We start from the raw sequence: 19,393 nt of genomic DNA, 5'->3' as shown, positions 1-19,393 counted from the left end.
TGTAGGGGTTGGATCGAGAAATATATCAAAATTTTGGTATAATTAAGATCCCTTTCCAGGAACAACCTAAGGCGTGGCGCCCCCTTTGACTATCCCTAATGCTCCCGGCTCGATTTCACTACAGTGCTACCGCGAATAACTCGATTTTGTCTAGATGCAACATATGGCGTATTCTTGGGCGAATTTGGCGCAAAACTCTTTTCGCTAGTGTTATAAGGCCAACGGCCATTACTTTGCGGCTGGCTAGATATTCGAAAATAGAGTATAGTCTATATGCCGACTATTTAAATTATATGGAAATGGTATAGAAGCTTAATATCGGAGGTATATATACCTACTTACCTTAGGTTCCTAGGTAGATAGGTAATGGCTGTAGGTACCTGATATTTCTAGCGAAAAGAGTTTTGCACTAAATTCGCCCAAGAATGCGCCATAGCAACACTTCTAACATTACTGTGCGTAGTTATCTAATATTTGTCGTAGAGATAGGTCATCGCAACTGTCTATCGGATCCACTTGCGCAGCTGTTCTACCTAGGTCCATAGCTATGACCGCGCGTGGAGGATGCTTCAGAAAGTAACGTAAGTTGTAAGTACTTGTAAATTGGACTGGAGGGAGAAGCACGTGGCCTAGTTTCGTTCTGGCCAGTTGCACGTGATCAAACTCGCATATCAGGTAGGAGCCGAGATTCCGCCGAAGTAAACAAACCCACCATGGCTTGTATACCACCTCTCGCGACTGATTCTACTAATCGATAGGTTGTTTCTTCAGTACATTAACGCGTCAGATTCCATATGATTATCGAATACGCTACTCAATTGTGACATTTATCTAGAGAGGAGAAAGTTTATTTGGCACCTCTTCTCGGATTCCCACCACAGTGTTCGCGCCGGCTGGTCAACAAACCGCATACATCGACTCCCCAAAGCTTTGAACAGACCATTACAGGTTCAAAGGAATATAAATAGCGCAAAATGGCTACCAGCACTGTATACGATCAATATTTTGCCTACGAGGCCCGACTTGCATCATTCCAAACAGCACAGCCACTTGCGAAACGCAGGACGTCAAACGCGAGTTCAAGGGCTCCTAAGACGATGAAATGGCCTCACAAATCAATGTCCCCAGAAGAGGTACGGGTATTCCTGTTTTACCTATATATGTTCTTTCCACTGACCTCGTAAAGTTCGCCAACGCAGGCTTCTTCTATTACCCTGGCCAAGCCAACCCAGATAACGCTGTCTGCTTCTTATGCCATTACTCCCTCGACGGATGGGAAGAAAACGACGACCCCCTTGTTGAACATCTCAAGCACTCTCCAGATTGTGGATGGGCGATTGTTGCAGCAATCGGAAGGCAAGATGAGGAGCTGAGCAGCGAATACCCTTCTAGCACAAGGATGATTGCTGCCCGGAAAGCTACATTTACAAATAAATGGCCACATGAGGGAAAAAAGGGTTGGAAATGCAAGGTCAAACAGGTATGATTTATTTTGATTGTGGACAATAATCATTGCTAACATGGGCAAAGATGGTGGATGCGGGCTGGAAATATACACCAACGGCTGAAAGTGATGATATGGCAACCTGTACTTACTGCGAACTGGGATTGGATGGCTGGGAACCATCAGATAAGCCCTTGTAGGTTTGCCTAACAAAAGTCTAATTTCGTGAGTGCTAATTTTGGAAGGGACGAACACTTTAATCGTTCCCCAGAATGTCCTTTCTTCCAACTTATCAACAATCACAAACGAAGTCCTGCCGCGAAAAGAAACAAGAGAACATCAAAAATTTCTCGTCTCTCGACGCAATCATCGATAACTGCGGCCTCGGAGGCACCCTCTTTTGCGGATCTGCCAGCAGAGGAAGGAGATAGCATTCTCACCACGGCTACAAATACCACAAGAAACATGGGGAAATCAAAGAAGGCACCTGCAAAGGGCCGGAAAACTAGAGCGAAAAAAGGCGAGCCAACTGAGGTGGTGGCACATCCTGAACCGGAGGATGATGGCTTTGAAGTTCAGGTCGATATCGCACCAAAACTAGCTCGAGGGAAAAAGAGGAAGAGTGAACAAGAGGACAACATGGCAGATATAACAATGGAAAGTACTGCACCTCCACCGAAACGGCGTGCCACCAGAACCAGAGGCAGCGCCGCTGTGGATGACTCTATGGCGTTGACAGTTGAAGATGTGCCACATGCGAATTCACAACCAAAAGCTAGAAAAGGCCGGAGCTCAACGAAGCCGCCACGGAAAGCCTCCAATGCATCTGTAGCACCTCTGAAGACGCTTGTTCCCAACGACGACGAGATAGACGCGGCGCTGGAGGCAGATCTGGAAAGGCATCTAACAGATGACGAGTGTCAGCTCTCTAAGTCTATTGCACCTCCCAAGAAAGGTACCCGGCCGACTAGAGTTACGAAAGCAGATCATTCTATGTTCGGGATCGAGCCGGCAGAGATCGATGAAGCTGCAATTGAAGCAGAACTTGAGGCCATGGAGGTAGATTCAAAACCGCTCCCAAAAGCCAAGGGTGCTAAGGGGAAAACACAGCGAAAGCCCTCTGCCAAGCAGCAGGCAGCTGCAAAGAAAGCTGCTGAAGCAGAGGCACAGAGAGAAGCTGATGAAGATGCCTCCCGGCAAATTGCGGATCAGTTGGAACAAAGCATCTCTCTTCATCACTCTTCACCTATCATTCAACCTAAGAGACAGAGGGCAACCTCTCGTCAGCCTACCCGAAAGGTATCAGCTAGAACTACTGGGAATTCGCGCTTGTCAATGAACTCAGATTTCAATGCTTCGGTTGCTCCCCATGAAGATGATCCTGGTAATGAGACCGACGACAGCATGGCCAGTCAGTCAACTGTTGTAAGAGGTGGCTCAAATCGCCGAGGAAGCACAATGAAGAAAGGCAAGAAAGCAGCTAGTAGGAATATCGAGGAAATCCTCTACAAATCGTCACAAACTACTTCCATCACCCAGCCAGAAGCGTCCGGGATACCTATGAATGGAAGGATAATGTCTCAGAGTGGGATGAGTACTACAGAGGAGAATTTCCACACGCCTGCTCCGGAAAGCGTGGAGGAAGAACCTATCCGTAGCACGCCCATAGTAGACGCACCAGAGCCCTCAGCCGCCGTAGAAACATCAGACGATGTTTCTATACTCAAGAATGGGTCATCTTCGCAATCTAAGACAAAATCGGCCAAGGCCAAAGTCGTTGTTGAGTTACCTCGATCACCAACTCCTCCTCCAAAAGAGTCAACACCCTCTGAATCTCCTCAGTCTTCAGACGCCGAGAACCATCCACCTTCCTCAAAACCTTCTGCAGCCACCAAGAAAATCGCCACTCCTCATTCCACTCGGAAGCGCTCTCCTTTGGCGGCCATGACACCCGCCATGTCGCCCTCTAAACGAAATATCATGACAGGTCTACAAACCCTTCATCCCTGGACAAGTGTTGATCTAGACACTGTCTTGGCTAATTCGCCCGGGGGCGAACACGGCGTTGGAAACCTGCGAGATATTCTTGGGGAGGAAATGGAGAGGGCAAAGAGTGGCATATTGACTAGCCCGGAGAAGAAAATGTCAGTCGAGGAATGGATTCATTATAATGCCGAGTTAGCGGAGCAAAGACTGAAGACCGAGTGTGAGAGAATGGTTAGTAGTTTTGAGAGTCAGGGGACAAGGGCCATGGTGGCTCTTGAGGGTATTGAATGTCTCGACTAAAGAAGGGATGAGGTGGATTAATGCTGGATGGAGTATACGGGTTTTGGTTTTGGTATTGGGGTATTTGGGATTGTGGAGTGGCTTTTTATATTTATTGGTGTCATGACTAATTCCTGATTGCTTATGAGATAATGCAAATGAAGTTTAACGTTTTCTACAAGGCTTCGTTTTGAACCAGGCGTAAGTGGATCACTAAGATGATTCATGATCTAGTATGATATTATTTTTAAGCCCTATATTTTCTAGCACGGTTCCGGTACTCAAATGAATACCAATAATTTTGATTCCTTAGCACAAGTCCAGAAGTATATTATCTCGAAGATACACTTGGTTACGCCAACCGCGAAAACGCCGCCCCATCCCTCGTCACGCATATCCCATAACAAGACATATTTACACAGCATATCCTTCATCCTAGAGAGACATAATCACACATCAACTCTCAACGTCCCATCCCTATTAGCCTCCTCATAAAACTCCAACGTTAACGCTGCCAGCAAGCAAGGGATACTTCCCCGCTCCTTAACCCAGAATTTAATCTGGTCCGAAATTTTAAGTGCAAACGAACTCTGCGGCCCGCCGCTGATTTTCATGGTCCCCCTCTCCCCGTCAAAAACAATGCTGTTCTCTTCATCTCCCTTGCTGGGGTAGAAATAGCTCGTGACTCTTGTTTTGCCATCGCGCATGAATACTACGTCCCAGCCGAGAAGGGAGATTACGAGCTGTCGGAACTCAGCAGATTTGGCGCCCCAGACTTTCATGAGACGGTCGTTGCGCTTCTTTTCTGAGGCAAGCCGCGCTTCGGCGTCTTGGACGTCGCGGCGGGAAGCTTCGAGGGTGGATATTGGGACGCTCGTTACAGCTCTGGAGGTTTGGAGTTGGGTGAGGAGATCGGCATTTTCTTGGCGGAGGGCGTTTAGGGTGCTCATTTTGATGGCTTCTACATCGGATGTGGGGTTGGAGCGTAGGGAGAGAATACGTGTTTGGCTTTGTTGGTTGGCTGCTGTGAGACGCTCCTGTGCTACCGAGAGCTCTTTTTGGAGGATTTTGGTGTTGGTTTGGAAGGTGCTAAGTTCGTCTTGGAGCTTGCGGTTTTTGCGGGATAGTTGGCCAAGTCGCTCGTTCTCTTCAGTCTCATCGCGAGGCCGCTTGCTTCCTATAGTTTCTGGCACTGGGGCGACCGCTTTCTCCCTAGAGGCTAACTCACCGTCGAGAGTTTGGACCTCTTGCCGGTATTGGTCGACCATGTCTTCAAGCTCCTGGACCCGCTTAAGCTTGGCCTCGTCGACATTCTCTGCTTGGAAGGTTGTATCTTCCGTGTCATAAGTCTTGAGTTGAGCCCGGAGATACTCTGCCTCTTTGATGGCAAGAGCTCGTTGTCGCTCTAATCGAAGTAGAGCTTTATTGTCGCCGGCTGCACCAGTAGCTGTTTTGGCCTTCTCATTTTGCGCCGACCAAGTTGACTTATCTGCCTCGAGGGTCTGGATAGCGAGATCCTTCCCAGATAATTCAGCCTCAATAGCACCGACACGTTCAACCAAGGTGGCAGTTCGTAGCCGCTCTGCAATCAGAGCTCTCGCCAATTCCTCTGGAGAGTCAAACTCGAGCTCACCATCTGGGCTAGCTTCGCTCTTAAGATAGGCAGTCCATGCCAGGCGCTCATCTTCTAGTCTCTGTCGCTGAATCCTAGCCTCCCCTAGCTCGTTCTCCAATCCCTCCATCGCATCGAGCTTTCTCTGAAGAGATCTCTTCTCCTCCTCCACTACTTCAACGCTCTTGTGAAGCCTCTTGAAATGTTTTAATTCCGCAGCCTGTTCTCTGTTCGTGGCTTCTAGAGTCCGGATGTGTGTGACCTGCTCGCTGAGTTCCCTCTTAATAATCGCCAGTGTGTCTGCATCCCCCGTTTGTGCCTTCAGCCGTAGAACCTCTGCCTCAAGATTGCCGATTACTGTCTCTTTGCTCGACAGCTGTTGTTGGACATCCTGCAGTAGCGCCTCCCTCCTATCCGAATCCTGCTGCAAATCTTCCACGGTCCGCTGGAGGGTCTCATTCCGAGTTTGGAGCTCCGCAGTTCTCCTTCCAATCCCACGAATGCTCTCTTCTCGCTCGTTCTTGATATCTTCTACTTCCTCCTCCAGAATCCGCTTGCTCTCCTCGATCTCCCGAAGTCGTCTCTCGAGTGTAGCCTTTTCGTTACTTGCGATATCTCTACCCTCAGTAACTTCCTCGAGTAAGGACTCATATTGTCGCAATGCCTTTGTCTTTTCAGACTCTGCCGCCTGCCTCTTCTTGAAATCCTCTTCGGCTTTCCGCCGAGCGTCTCGGAGCTCACTTTCATGTCTTAACTTCGCAAGCTCTTCCTCTTGCTTGTGATTATCAATAGTGTATTGTAGAGTCTTCAACTCGGCTTTGAGTTCGTCCAGTTCCCGCTGGCGCTTGTTTCGGTCTTGCTCTGATTCAGTGACTGACTTATTCAGCGGCTCGGCCGAAGGCATTCGAGTTGATCGTCGGAAGCTGTCTCTTGATGGGGGGCGCGACGCCAATGATTCCCCAGTCATGAAGTCGTACGCGGGTTGTGTGGTGGATGCGCGTGCTAGTGCAATCTGTTTTTCTATATTAGTATATTTTGCACTTCAATATCTTAAGCCGCGTAACGCATCAGTCGTAGAGGAGTGAGAGGAACTCACTCGAGACTGGACCCTAGGAATCCCGCTGCCGACGCTCGTACGGTGCCCTGCAGTAACGGAACTTCTCCTTCTCGAGCCATCCAAAGTCTTGCGGGGGGAATGCGACTTCATAGTGGTGGAACGAGCGCTTTGCGCGCTCAAATCCAAGTCCAAGGTGGTCTAGGGAAGTGTTGCGACAAAAGTGTGTCCTGCTCAGAGAGAAGTGTTGGAAGGCGATCACGTGGCAATGACAACAATCGCGACTTTCTTTGTTGCTAGGGCAATTTGGCACACCAGCGTCCACAAGATTTTAATATTGGTATTTATATGAAACAATTCAAAGTGTTTCAGGCCGGATGAACTAATGTCTAACAAAGCTCTTCTGGGCTATCTATTCACCCCCTTTTTTTTTACGAAATGTCAGTTGATATTCAGAGCTACTACGGGGGTACTCTTATTGCCATCTTGGAGAATAATTACGAGTATGTTACGTTTTCCTTGCACTACGAAGCGATGGCTCCTATTCACAACAAATAAGTCACATCCATTAGTTTCATACACGTAGCTCCCGCCCTTTCCTAAGTTCCTAGCAATGAGGAGCACCTTATCTGGAGGCCTTTAGTTTATAGCAGCCTCCTCAGATATGGCTCCTTTAGGTATAAATATAAGTAGTCATTAGGATAGGAAGGGCGCTCAAGGTGCTGCATTGGGGTTTTTAGGCACTTAACCAGCGTCACCGTACTTTTAGCAATCTCTATATACTCCATATTGGCTTACCACTACCTACTTGCTAAATCCGCGTTTAAGACGTTTTGGTATGGTGAAAATACCGTATACATTCCCTACCTCGGTAATTTACGGGACTTCGCCCCCGATGTTGTCATTATTCAGTGGTGCCCAGTGTGTACTCCGTACCTGTTGGCGGGCGTTCCAGTTCCACCTGTCGGGGAGCGGGGATCTCCCAAGCGACACTTGCTGCTTGCGGTGATGTTTTGTTTAAACTTCGGAACTTTGGACTTTTCGCCATGACGACAACTCTACATGCTCATGGCTTTTGACAAGCCCAAACGGTGACACTTTTGCGGCATAGGCTGCTCCAACCACTCAAAATCGTACTATTCTCCCTGGTGAGATAGACCGTTTACCTTGTAATGGCAGTCCGGCATCTCCATCTCCAAGTAAGCTACCCAGTCCTCCACACGTGCCGTCACCACAGCTAATTCCCCAGCTTTGCTGGCAGGTTCCCATCCGGAACTCTTCACAATGCTTTGTTCGTAGGCAAATATCGAACCGGGGCTATAGGCCCATTGGATCGCCCATCCAATGGAGCCGTACTCTTGCAACTCAATCGAATCCAAAATCCGAGCCGCCCGCCAGCGATGGCCCGACCTCAAAACCGCCCGCAGACTGGGAAGATAATCCCAACTTCGACATCTCGAAATTCTCACAATTACCGCATACAAATTTCGGGGTTAATCAGCACATGCTAATTAACGATGAGTTCAAAGAAGCGTTGCGCCAGATACTGTGGAATTTCCGGGCTCCCATCCGGTATGCCTTTGCTTACGGCTCGGGTGTATTTCCCCAATCGAAGGCGAAGGCCACGCCCTCAAGTGCGACATCAATACACTCAAACCCTCCGTCTGCAGTAGAGAAAGCCCAAGGCGGGAACCCGAAAATGATTGATTTTATATTCGGTGTCTCGTACACACAGCACTGGCATTCCTTGAACCTCCATCAACATCGCGACCATTATTCCGCACTTGGTGCGCTTGGGTCCGGCGCCGTTTCAGCAGTGCAGGACAAATGGGGCGCGGGAGTCTATTTCAATCCGTATGTGACGGTTAATGGGACACTGATAAAATACGGGGTGGTTAATTTGGACACGCTGTGTACTGACCTTTCGGAATGGACGACGCTATATCTGGCTGGCCGGTTACAAAAGCCAGTGAAAATCCTCCGAGACGATCCTCGAGTGCGGCTCGCGAACCAAGTCAATCTTCTATCCGCTTTGCGAACAGCACTCCTACTTCTCCCCCCATCGTTCACGGAGGAGGAGCTGTACGGTACAATAGCGAGCATCAGCTATATGGGCGACCCACGAATGGCTTTACCAACAGAAGACCCCTCCAAAGTTGCCAATATCGTAGGAAATAATCTCCCGAACTTCAGACGCCTCTATTCACCCCTGATTGAAAATCTTCCGAACGTCGATTTCAACGATCCCAGATGCTCAGACCCCGAATGGGTTTCCGATCCCTCCGCAAATGTCCAATTAACCCAGGACATGGACCCCGTCAAGCGAGGAAACATGGTTCGACGGTTACCGAAGGCTTTCCGCTCAAAACTCTATTTCCAATATCAAAAGAAGTTTCAAATCCCCCAGCTGGAATTCAACAAGATGCTCGAAGGCTCGAGTGATGAAGACGCAACGAGAATTCATAGGAGAGAAGGTGGTGGGTTCGAGAGACGCATTGCAAACCAACCGCCAGAAGACTTACGAGCGGAGGTTAGATATGCTATTAAGAAGACTATTGGATGGCCAAGTACAGTTCAAAGTCTTCAAGGTCTATTAACTGCGGGATTTGGAAGGTCTTGGCGGTATATGAGTGAGAAGATTGGGAAATACCGGGATGGGAAGAAAAAGGCCAAGGAGGAAAAGAAGGGGAAGGAGCAGTGAGATATCCATGCTAATGAAGTGTGGACAAGAGACAATCAGGGGTATCGTTGGATGCAAATCCAAATTCAAATACTCAACCACCATGCCACGGTACTGTATGGTGTTGAAAATAAAACACCAGGGGGTTTGAGCCACTGATTGGCCCCGTTAGATGGCATAAATGCCGGGTTGCAATAATGTGACAAGCGACTATATATTGTACATAGATGAGCATATGCTCGATTGCATGTCTAGCCGTGGGCTTGATGTATACAAAATTTTCTTTGTTCAATCAAAAATCAATTCTAATAAATAGAATAACGAGGCTTTATTATGCATTAGCTTAGAGAATCTTGACCAAGACATCGCAGTGTGGGCAATCATATAGGAAACTTGGATACTTACGTCAGATCGACTGAAGGGAGACGGTCGCTGTCCACCGCTTAAAATGGCATCGCGATAGTTTCCGGTTTATTTTCGAGTCAGCCTAGGGGTAGCTCGTGACTCCTCAGCTACGGAACTGGAACAAATAGGGTGGCCTGAGGCTTGAAATTGCGGCAATTGTAGCCCTATTATTGTGCTTCAGGGCTGTGCATGCAAGTAAGATTCCCGACGGTAGCACCTGGAGGGGTTTCAGTTGCTGGCGCTGGCGGCTCAGCCCTGAGTCAACTGCAGTATAAATGAAATACCACCAGCACTATTGTAGGCACATTCTATAGTATGGAAAAGATAGAGAATATTCTATTATATTAAACGAGTGCAGAAAGAGGGCTTCTAATTTATTTCTTGGGCATTCTTTGGATTTTCGAAAGGATTTTCGAGATACAACGTCGCGGGCAGGAGTGAGATCCCTCAACACCACGAATCAACATCAATCAATTACAATCCTCACAAACTTCTCATTCCAACTCTCTGGGCAGGATCAAACAATGCTCGGTCATACAGCAGGTCGCCTCGTTCCCCTAGGCTCACATCTTCTACGCACTACGGGTTGCTATCTTCCAGTCATCGCGGACGAGCCTTCAGTCCGCGTTTTCTATGTACTTGCATTGCGGTTTTATGGGCTAAAAGTGGAGGCGCCCTGGGTGGATGGTGTGGCTGGTATTGCTTTGAGCAACGGCAGATTTGCAAGGAGGTTGGATAGGAGGTTGCCGCTTGTGGTGAGGATTTCGAGGGAGAGAGGGCCGAGGGAAGCGGGGATGAGAGGGATGGCGCGGGGGAGATTTCGACCTTTATTGAATGAGAGGACGTGATGAAAGGGGAAGGATTTAAAACTTGAGAAAAGAAACGGAGGAGAGGGAAGAGGACGGCCTTCAATCGTGTTGATCCGCATGATCCCAGCCATTCGCTTTCGTTGCATGGAGATCACAGAGCAGAGACTACCGGCAACCCCAAATGGTCGTGTTCTATCTCACCAACTCAAAGACGTATATGAGGCGGCTTTACGGACTAAAAAACTCTATTGCTTCAACGAGGAAAGGCGATATCCCGTCCCCCGTTCATCCCACAGTCATTTTCGTTACATTATCATCTCTACCCCCTTTAGGTGATTCATTCGTGGGAGGAACGGTTGTTAAGAGGCGGAGAAAAGCAGGACCTGGGTACCGCTTTGTGAAGGGAAGCTTGAAGGAGAGATGGGTGGAGTCATATGATTTTCCTCGACACCAGGAACGTCACCCACCGAAGAAAAAGAAGGAATGGATATGAGGAGGGCTATATCTTGTGATGAGCAAAGAAAGTCGTCTATGAAAAGCTCAAGGACAGTACCGGAATTCGGACAGAAGGAAAGGCAGCTGTGTTTTAGAGTATAAACTATAGAAATGACTTTTCTTTAAAATCTTTAGCCGTCATAGGTAGCCCCTTAGACATACGGATGATTGATGAGCCGGAACCACTTTGATGCATGCGCCAGAATGTGTAGGTTACAAGCATCGTATTTCCCGGAAGCCATAGATATGATATTAAGATCGATGGCTCGGAGACATTCCCAAGCAAGTATCTTGATAAATATTCAAGTATCGCCTGGGGAAGAAGTACATCCCCGCGCTGGAAACCCTGGTTGAAGGCGTAGCGCCCTTCGGAGACGGAGAAAACGTCCCAAATACCTTGGGAGCCAGCACCACCCCTACACAGATCAAAACACGAGTATTGTTGCCGTTTTACGAGCAGCGGTCTAATTATATAGCTACACTGAGAATTTTATACTATTACTATACTAAACGTCTTTCTAATTTACTACATATGTTTATATCGTGGTAGTACAAGACTGTAATAGAGTGCTTCACGAAACCCCTATTACTATACCTACCTAGGTCCTAAAACCCTCAACCAGGATGTTTTTGATATAATTCAGCCACGATTTCCTCTTATTTAACGACCTTATAGAGGGATAGGGTTCTTATTTATATAGCTCTAAGTCTAGAGCTCGTAGATTAGACTTATTTATCTCTATACATGGTTACCTTTTAATTTGAGTGTCGTAGCATTTGTTCATATCAGTTTGCCGGAGAAGCCCCGAGACGTCTCTTGGATATGCAAGGCGGGATCTGGACAGACGCCCTCCCCTGCAAGGCTAGGTACTCGAGGCGGTTTCTCTCGGAGACGTCCGTATCAATTGTACGAACTGCCGGTGGTTCTAGCCGTACCTTCGAGCGATGTTGCCTCGATGCGGAGATTTAACGACAGGGGATGGTTTACCAAGTACTTCGTAGTACATAGTACGTACTACGTACCTACACAAGACACGCTCTCAAATTACGTACTTGCTCCGTTTCCAGAGTGGTTCCGAGTGTGCTGTGCAACTCTCTGAAAGCGGGTTGGGTACGGAGTATAGGCCTGGATACGGTAGCCCTCTTACTTTGTGCTCTATAGACAGTGTGGCCGAGTGAGTCACTCTCTATGCGCTGATGGAGGGTCCGAGTTGTCTGAGGAGAAGAAGCGAAGGCTGGGACAAAGCCAGTCACCTGACAATATCGATGATCACATGATTATAACGAGACATCCGAACTCTAAAACCACAAAGGGGGGTTTGTTGCTCATCGCGATTCACGTCGAAGTGCGTCGGAACTTTTCCGGCATCAATCCTCCGGCCTCCGCAAATGTTGGCTGAGGGTACTTCGTGATACATATATATCAGTTCCGGTAAACGGGTGCGGCTGTTGCATTGTTTAATAATTAACTTCTGCCTTCAACCTATTCTCTCGAAATCTGTCCTACGGCAGGGTGCACAATTGCAACGGTCAACAGAAACCTTAAAGACCGGTCCCCCAAGGAATCTGAGAGCGGATTCTCGGAATCCGTGCCTTGAATTTATCCAGATCTCAGAAAGTCAGGATCTTGGATAACGCAAATCTCCAAAGGCGATTCAAAATTGCGACGTGCAACAATTTATGCGCGATGGCGGGACGTGCCGGCCGTGGCGCATCACGTTGCATCACGGGACAGTGCTGCACGTGAGGTTGTGGGAGTTCTCTTCTACCTACGATGTAGGTACCAAGCAATGTGTAAGTAAAATGTACCTTATACTTTGTGTACATACTATACATAATAGAATATATAGTTGGCTTCAAAGGATAGGTTGAGCAAATTTTATCTGATCCTGGTACAGTATATAGTACTAAGTGCTGAGTACCGTACCGTACTCTTGAAAGAGAACAGTGTTAAAGTGGGATTCTAGGCTTCTAAACTCTAAGCAGTTGATTGTTCCACTACCTGAGTACCGTAGCACTACTGCGTAAGGGTTGGATGCCGGTTGGGCGCCAAGTCGACGACGTCACTTCCGCCGTCTTGACGACCTTTAAGCTTTCTACAACGTTGCTCCATCCACGATTTAATTCGTCATATGTTTACTGCGTACCCTTATATACTTACTATATTCCCATTTAGCATTCTAGTATACTACAGTTTTGGCATTGAGTATTACCCCTTACTCCGCTCCTCGGCCTGACCTTCTAGAATACCTGATATCCAAGTAGCGATCGCCGCTGCGACCTCCGTCTCAATTCCCGAGATCTACATTACTTGGGTCCTTTGGTTGGTGGATTTCTCGTACCACATCCAGGCTTCTTCGTTCAGACATTCCAGCCCCCCGCATCATCGTTGCCCCCAATTGCCCCCAACCCCGCAGTTTGGAGGCGACATGGGGATCTGCATCGGGACTCCTCCGAAAGGGGCAGGTACTCGTAAACATAAGTCAGGATCTAGATGATGCTGTATCTAGAGTTACACCGAGCCACGATTATGGGCAAACTTCCACTTCCGCATAGTTGCCATATCTCTTCTCCTTTCCTCCGTTAGCTACCCTTTCAGATCTCCTCATATATCGCGCAACCTCCATCTCCTAGTTAAAGCGAGGTGCGAAGAGTCCGTGTATCACAATGGCCATCTTCAAGAAACAGTCGCTGAAAATCAGCGACAAAGAGAGGACAAACGCGGCGGAAATAACACTCAGACAATCCGTATATCCACTATGTCTAGTCACAATTCTATTCTTCCTCTGGGTGCGCATATAGTCGACATAACTGTCTCGGTCAATCGGATTCGCTAGCTAATGAATTTCAATACAGGGCTTCTCCTACGGCCTCCTCGATACATTGAATAAGCATTTCCAAAACACTCTGGGAATAACCGTAGCTAGGTCGTCAGGACTCCAAGCAGCTTATTTTGGGTATGTAATCAGTCTGAAGGGTTATGGGAAATTACTTACAGTATTATTCCAGTGCCTACCCACTCGCTTCACTTGGCCATGCGAATTGGATCCTGCGACACTATGGATTCAAGCCTGTATTTATCTGGGGCCTTTGCCTGTACGGTGTTGGAGCACTGATTGCCTGGCCTTGTATTCTCCATCGATCGTTTGGGGGGTTTTGCGCTGCAATTTTTATTATTGGAAATGGCTTGGGCGCTCTTGAAACGGCCGCAAACCCTTATATTACAGGTCAGTTTTAAATATCGATTCTCCCTAGCACTTCCGAGAAAACTAAGTTACTAACGGTGTTCTAAATTTAGTTTGCGGCCCTCCAAGATATGCCGAGATGCGAATCAACCTTGCGCAAGCTCTCAACGGAGTCGGAACAGTCGTTGCTCCCGTCTTGGGCTCTTATGTATTCTTTCTAAAGACTGACGATGACCCAAAAGCTCTGGAAAATGTACAATGGGTATATCTCGCCATCGCTTGTTTTGTATTCCTCCTCGCCGTCGTTTTCTACTTGTAGGTTACTCGCTGCTCAAAATAACCCCTCCCCCATTTCGACCATAATACTGACTTCCAAAACCCGCCCAGTTCTCCAATCCCTGAGATTACCGATGCAGATATGGCATTTCAAGCTGAGGAAACACATGCAAGTTCTGATGATAAACCGTTCTGGAAGCAATACCGACTTTTCCATGCTGCATTTGCGCAATTCTGCTATACTGGCGCCCAGTAAGTCATATCTCACAACAAACGCCTCATTCAACACATCAAGTTAATCCCAAATATCACTTTCCCTGCGTACCGTCTCCCACCAATTGAAAATTTAATCTAACCCTTTGACCTTGAAACTCGCAGAATAGCTATAGCATCCTACTTTATAAACTACGTTACCCAAACTCGCCCTAACACCTCCAACTCTCTAGGAGCAAAATTCCTAGCCGGCGCCCAAGGTGGCTTTGCACTCGGTCGGTTCATCGGTGTATTCCTCATGAAATTCATACGCCCGCGCTGGGTCTTCCTCGCCTACCTCACACTGTGCATCGTCTTCATCGCGCCCAGCATAACACAGGGAGGTGACATCGGCATGTCAATGCTGTTCATCACTCTATTCTTCGAGAGCATATGCTTCCCCACCATCGTCGCGCTGGGAATGCGTGGGCTAGGAAAACACACGAAACGGGGATCGGGATGGATTGTTGGTGGTGTAGCCGGAGGAGCTTGTGTCCCTGCATTATTAGGAGGCGTTGCGGATCTTCACAAGTCAATGTCAATCGCGATGACAGTCCCATTGGCGTTTTTCGTTGCGGCTTGGTCGTATGCACTTTGTGTGAATTTCGTGCCGGCCTATAGGGATCCGGCGGATAAGTTCACGACTACTAGTATTGGAATAGAGAGCGAGATGATGAAGAAGGACGAGGAGACTGGGGATACGGGAGATTTGACGGTGGAGAAGAATGGGACGGAGAAAATAGAGGACCGTGGCATGACTCCTGAGATACTGCCTAACAAATAAGACGTAGCAATCGATTTGAATACCTCGGTTTTAGTTAAATAGAGGCAAAGGTAACCTGCTAGCTACAAGGCTCGGAGGGTGCGGAAATTTTTGTGGGAATATATATGCTGAGGCTAAAGTCAGTTGCCAGTTAATAGAGATAACGAAGGTCGAGCAGGCGTTTACGGTGCGAAAAATATTCCAAGTCGTCCTCCCTCGTCTCGTTTTCCTCTATACGAATATTTGTCTGTGTTTATATAATAACTTCAAAGGAGAAAGCAGGCAGCTTGTCACTAAGTTTGCTCCCTAGCTCAGATTCGTCGTTAGAACCTTAGAGGCCGCCTCAGTAGATTCAAAATTTGGCAACAGAAGTTGGAAAAGCGACGAATCATTTGCTCTATCCCCGGTGTTATTACCAAAGCCATCCTCACTATAAAAACAGATTTCTAAGACATCGGATAACCGCTCCTTGGGGCGTGACCGGCCAAGCTCTGGGGACGGAGCAAACGTGATATTAGGCTCCTTGGATATGAAAGGGGATATAAGCACGTCGTCGTGTGCTTAAGTGGATGCAGGCACTTCGTCTTATGCCAAAGGGGGTGAAGGCACTTGGTCGTATTTACATTGACTTCCTGGATATTATTAGGAAGTTTCGCGAAGTATACCTACTACTTGCCTGTAGTGGATAATGTCTATATTAGACATCGTATTATTAGGTACTTTGTTAGATACTCCTCCGAGGTCCCCTTTTCCGTCCGCTTTGCTACTTCCTCCGATAATCGTGGTGCTGACTTTGTATACTTTGCATACTTTGTATACTTTGTTGATGTTAGAGATGCACTGTCTTCCTCTTCGGACTTAGCTCCCCGCACTGTATATATGTCAGTGTTTTGAAGGCACTGAAAAAACAGGTAGAAAGAGTTGATTAATTCTAGTAATAGAGGTAGAGGAGAAGTCCTAGCTATATAAATATCTTACTAGAATTGAAGTATTCAAGTTATATAAATATCTTACTAGAATTGAGAGATTCAAATTGTATGAATATCTCACTATAATTGAGATATTCAAGTGGTATAAATATCTAACCGAACCGAACATATTTACACTATTTATATTAGTATATAGAAATAGCATAGAAGCTCGATATCGGAGATATATATAGGCAATAGCCGCTAGGCCTTATAATACCAGAGCAAAACGAGGTTTATACCAAATTCGCCTAATAATGCGCTATAGTGTAGGCCACTCCAGTCACAGGAGGATCTCAAAGGATAGGCTAAGAAGCAAAATACATGTGACGGTTATAATTTATCTCTATTATATATATCTATGATATACCCCAGTTTCCAACTCCAACGCAGTAGAACTAGTAAACACCAAACTCCCAAACTTTCATGCCACTCATTACAAAGTCTCGTCTTACAAACTTCCCCCTCTTATGGCTATACACCTCAATTAAGCCACAGCAAACTTACTTCTCGCCCTGAGCTTCGCCCCGAAGATCCACAAGGCAAACATTCCGATAATGCCAATGACACTCAAGCCACCAAGCAAACTCACACCCTTGCCCACCCCTAGGTTTAAAAACAGGGGTCTGCCGAACATGATACTCCCGCAAGCAAACGCACTCCTCAAGAAATCATTGCCCGCGAAAAGACTCGCGGCGTATTGAGGGTAACTTAGGGGCACATAGACGAAAATACATTGCATAACGACAAACACCGTACCTCCATAGATCACAATCCCGATGGTGGGGGCGATCCAGTGGATCGACGGGTTGGCTGTCCAGGCGAATACGAAGAGGCCGATAGTCGGCCCGAAGCATGCGAATAGGGCAGGAACGAGACGGGATTCTTGGGCCCGGAGCCCGTTGGCCTTGATATCGGGAATGAGGATGTAGTGGAGGTACCCGCAGTATATTGCTATTCCGGCAATGCAAGATACGAGTACGCAGAGGAAGACAACGCCAACCATTCCAAGAGAAAACCCGTACATTGGAGGATAAACTAACGGGAAAACTTCAAAGAAACTGTAGTAGATCCCGTATATGATTGCGGTGTAGAGGTTGACGAAGAGGATGGCCGGGTCCTTGATGGTTATCTCCATGGGCTTGATCACGGCGTCCACGAGGATTGCGGTGGGTCTCAGGCTCTTCTGGTCAATTTCAGATTGTGACCGGAGACGGTCATCACCAGTGAGCTTTCGCAGGCGTTGGGCACGACGGAGGAGGATATTGGGGGTGGAGGTCTCAGGGAGGAGGAGGAACATGAGCAGGAAGACAGGACCAGCGGCCCACAGGATTTCCCAAAGGGACCACCGCCATCCTTTTGCGGTGACTGCGAAGCCCGAGAGGAGAGGGCCGAGGGCAGGTCCGCAGTATGCGGCTGATACCCAACCTACGAGAGCGTAGGGTAGGTATAGCATGGAGTACATGTCTTGCATGGTGGCTGCGCCGATGGCGAGACATGGGGAGCCGAAGAAGCCTTGGAGAAAGCGGAGGACGAGGAGACCAGCGAAGTTGCTGGCCATGGCTGTAGGGAGTGACAGGATGGTGAAAAGCGCCATGGTTGCCGCGTAGACAGGAGACCGTCCGATGATGGGGATCTCAGAAAGGGGCGCCCAAAGGAGAGGACCGATGCCGTAAGCGAGGACGTATAGAGATAGGGGTAGCGAAGCGTCTGTTTCGCTAACGCCAAATTTCTCCATCACGCCTCCTATGCTGGATGTGTAGATTGCGGAGCCAGTGTAGACCACGAAGGTGTATAGACATATAATGAGGGATATCAGGAAGCGTTTCTTATTCGTCCAGTTATACGGATTGGCGGAGTCGTCTGTGGTATACCAGTCGACTAATATTAAGCCGTCCGAGGTCTTCTGAGGGATGACGGGTTGAGTTCTTGTCCGCTCGATGGCGAGTTCTGCTTCAACCTCGAGGCGGTCTTCTGAGTAGGGGGCTGTTTCCAATCGACTCCTCGTTCTGGTTAGTCCGAGGGTCTTGTCGGCTTCGTCGTAAGGGGAGGGCTCAGTCTTGACTTTCTCAATGTCAGAAGCAGCATTACTCGAACGGCTTGATTGATGAGTAGCTTCCTGTTCCCGTGTTGGAATCCCTTGTATCTCTTGATGCTTATCGGAGTTAAGGAGAGCGGTATATGTTTTGGGCAATTCGAAGCCAGGTAGTTCTTCTGGGTATTGGAGGATTCGATTTCCCGTGGCCCAGCGTAGGATTTGGCCCAACGGGGCTTCCCGTAAGAGATCCGTCATGTTGAAAAGGGTTATGCGGATAGTGCTGGGATATGAGGTGTTGGTGGTGGGGAGAGAGGAAGAAGAAGGAGGAAGTTCAGGTAATGACCCGGGAAACTCGAGATAGGAAAGCAGTCAACTGATCGAGGACTTGGGAATGAAGATAGGCAGAAAGTAACTTGCGAGGGCGATATGGAAATATATATAATTCATTGCTAGGCCCGGCAATCGCCCACTTGGGCTACTCGAGCACGATTGATAACAACCTCAACCTTCTGAAAGGTAAGCCGTCCACCATTTCGGCGGAAATACATCGCCGATAGAGCTCTTATCACCGATATCTATATATCAGCGATTCCCCTGGCGGAGTTTGATTTGCTAAACTCCTTGGCTGTAAGCATTGCCTGTTGTGCTGTTCAACAACTGAGTCACCGCAAATTATTAACACAGGGGAGAAATCTGTGCAGCCCACAGAAAGGGAGAAAAAACGGCCATAAGCTGCCAACCACAGGGCGTCATCAAGCATATGGAACGTTTAGCGACGCGCGAGGGACCTAGCCGAGCTGATTTGATTCGGTAGCGCGTGAGTGGAAGTAATTAGAATACCTGGGCGTGGTGTGATGGGTTGTTGTTGTTGCTGTGGTTGCTCTGCTTTGTCAGGCAAAGCCTCATTGCATCATTTCAATCCTCCCACCGGATTACTAAACCCGCGCAGTTGCAGAACCTTCATTCAGCCATAACAACGTTGTGCTTTGAAACCCATCGGGGTATCTGTGGAGCCGGCTAATGATAAAACTCTGATTCTGATACGGTGTACGTGATACCTACATCCATGTACATCCGCCGTTAATTGGTAACTCCGAGAAAATGGCAGTATCGGGCCAATACACCGCCCGATGTTATTGTAGTCAGT

At 47.9% G+C, this 19,393-nt stretch overlaps 5 protein-coding genes across 5 annotated transcripts; 3 read left to right on the top strand and 2 right to left on the bottom strand.

Moving 5' to 3' along the window:
* Positions 1–974: 974 nt before the first annotated feature.
* BP5553_08164 (uncharacterized protein) lies at positions 975–3,730 on the top strand (the record flags this gene model as incomplete). The annotated part of the gene is made up of 4 exons (XM_032016787.1): positions 975–1,133; positions 1,187–1,480; positions 1,531–1,640; positions 1,690–3,730. 4 exons carry the CDS (start codon positions 975–977, stop codon positions 3,728–3,730), a joined length of 2,604 nt encoding a protein of 867 aa, XP_031867078.1.
* A 428-nt stretch (positions 3,731–4,158) lies between these two features.
* Positions 4,159–6,528, bottom strand: BP5553_08163 (uncharacterized protein; the record flags this gene model as incomplete). The annotated part of the gene is made up of 2 exons (XM_032016786.1): positions 4,159–6,333; positions 6,418–6,528. 2 exons carry the CDS (start codon positions 6,526–6,528, stop codon positions 4,159–4,161), a joined length of 2,286 nt encoding a protein of 761 aa, XP_031867077.1.
* A 1,019-nt stretch (positions 6,529–7,547) lies between these two features.
* Positions 7,548–9,076, top strand: BP5553_08162 (uncharacterized protein; the record flags this gene model as incomplete). The annotated part of the gene is made up of 2 exons (XM_032016785.1): positions 7,548–7,574; positions 7,625–9,076. 2 exons carry the CDS (start codon positions 7,548–7,550, stop codon positions 9,074–9,076), a joined length of 1,479 nt encoding a protein of 492 aa, XP_031867076.1.
* A 4,355-nt stretch (positions 9,077–13,431) lies between these two features.
* Positions 13,432–15,261, top strand: BP5553_08161 (MFS general substrate transporter; the record flags this gene model as incomplete). Its single annotated transcript, XM_032016784.1, has 6 exons — positions 13,432–13,554; positions 13,621–13,721; positions 13,774–13,991; positions 14,063–14,264; positions 14,337–14,477; positions 14,604–15,261. The coding sequence occupies 6 exons, from the start codon at positions 13,432–13,434 to the stop codon at positions 15,259–15,261; spliced, it is 1,443 nt and encodes a 480-aa protein (XP_031867075.1).
* A 1,434-nt stretch (positions 15,262–16,695) lies between these two features.
* BP5553_08160 (Multidrug transporter) lies at positions 16,696–18,501 on the bottom strand (the record flags this gene model as incomplete). Its single annotated transcript, XM_032016783.1, has 1 exon — positions 16,696–18,501. One exon carries the CDS (start codon positions 18,499–18,501, stop codon positions 16,696–16,698), a length of 1,806 nt encoding a protein of 601 aa, XP_031867074.1.
* Positions 18,502–19,393: the final 892 nt, after the last annotated feature.

Source organism: Venustampulla echinocandica (genome assembly GCF_003357145.1).
Source record: "Venustampulla echinocandica strain BP 5553 chromosome Unknown scaffold_7, whole genome shotgun sequence".
Classification (NCBI taxonomy): Eukaryota; Fungi; Ascomycota; class Leotiomycetes; order Helotiales; family Pleuroascaceae; genus Venustampulla; species Venustampulla echinocandica.
Note: the sequence above shows the minus strand (reverse complement) of the source record. Positions and strands in the feature narration are given on the sequence as shown.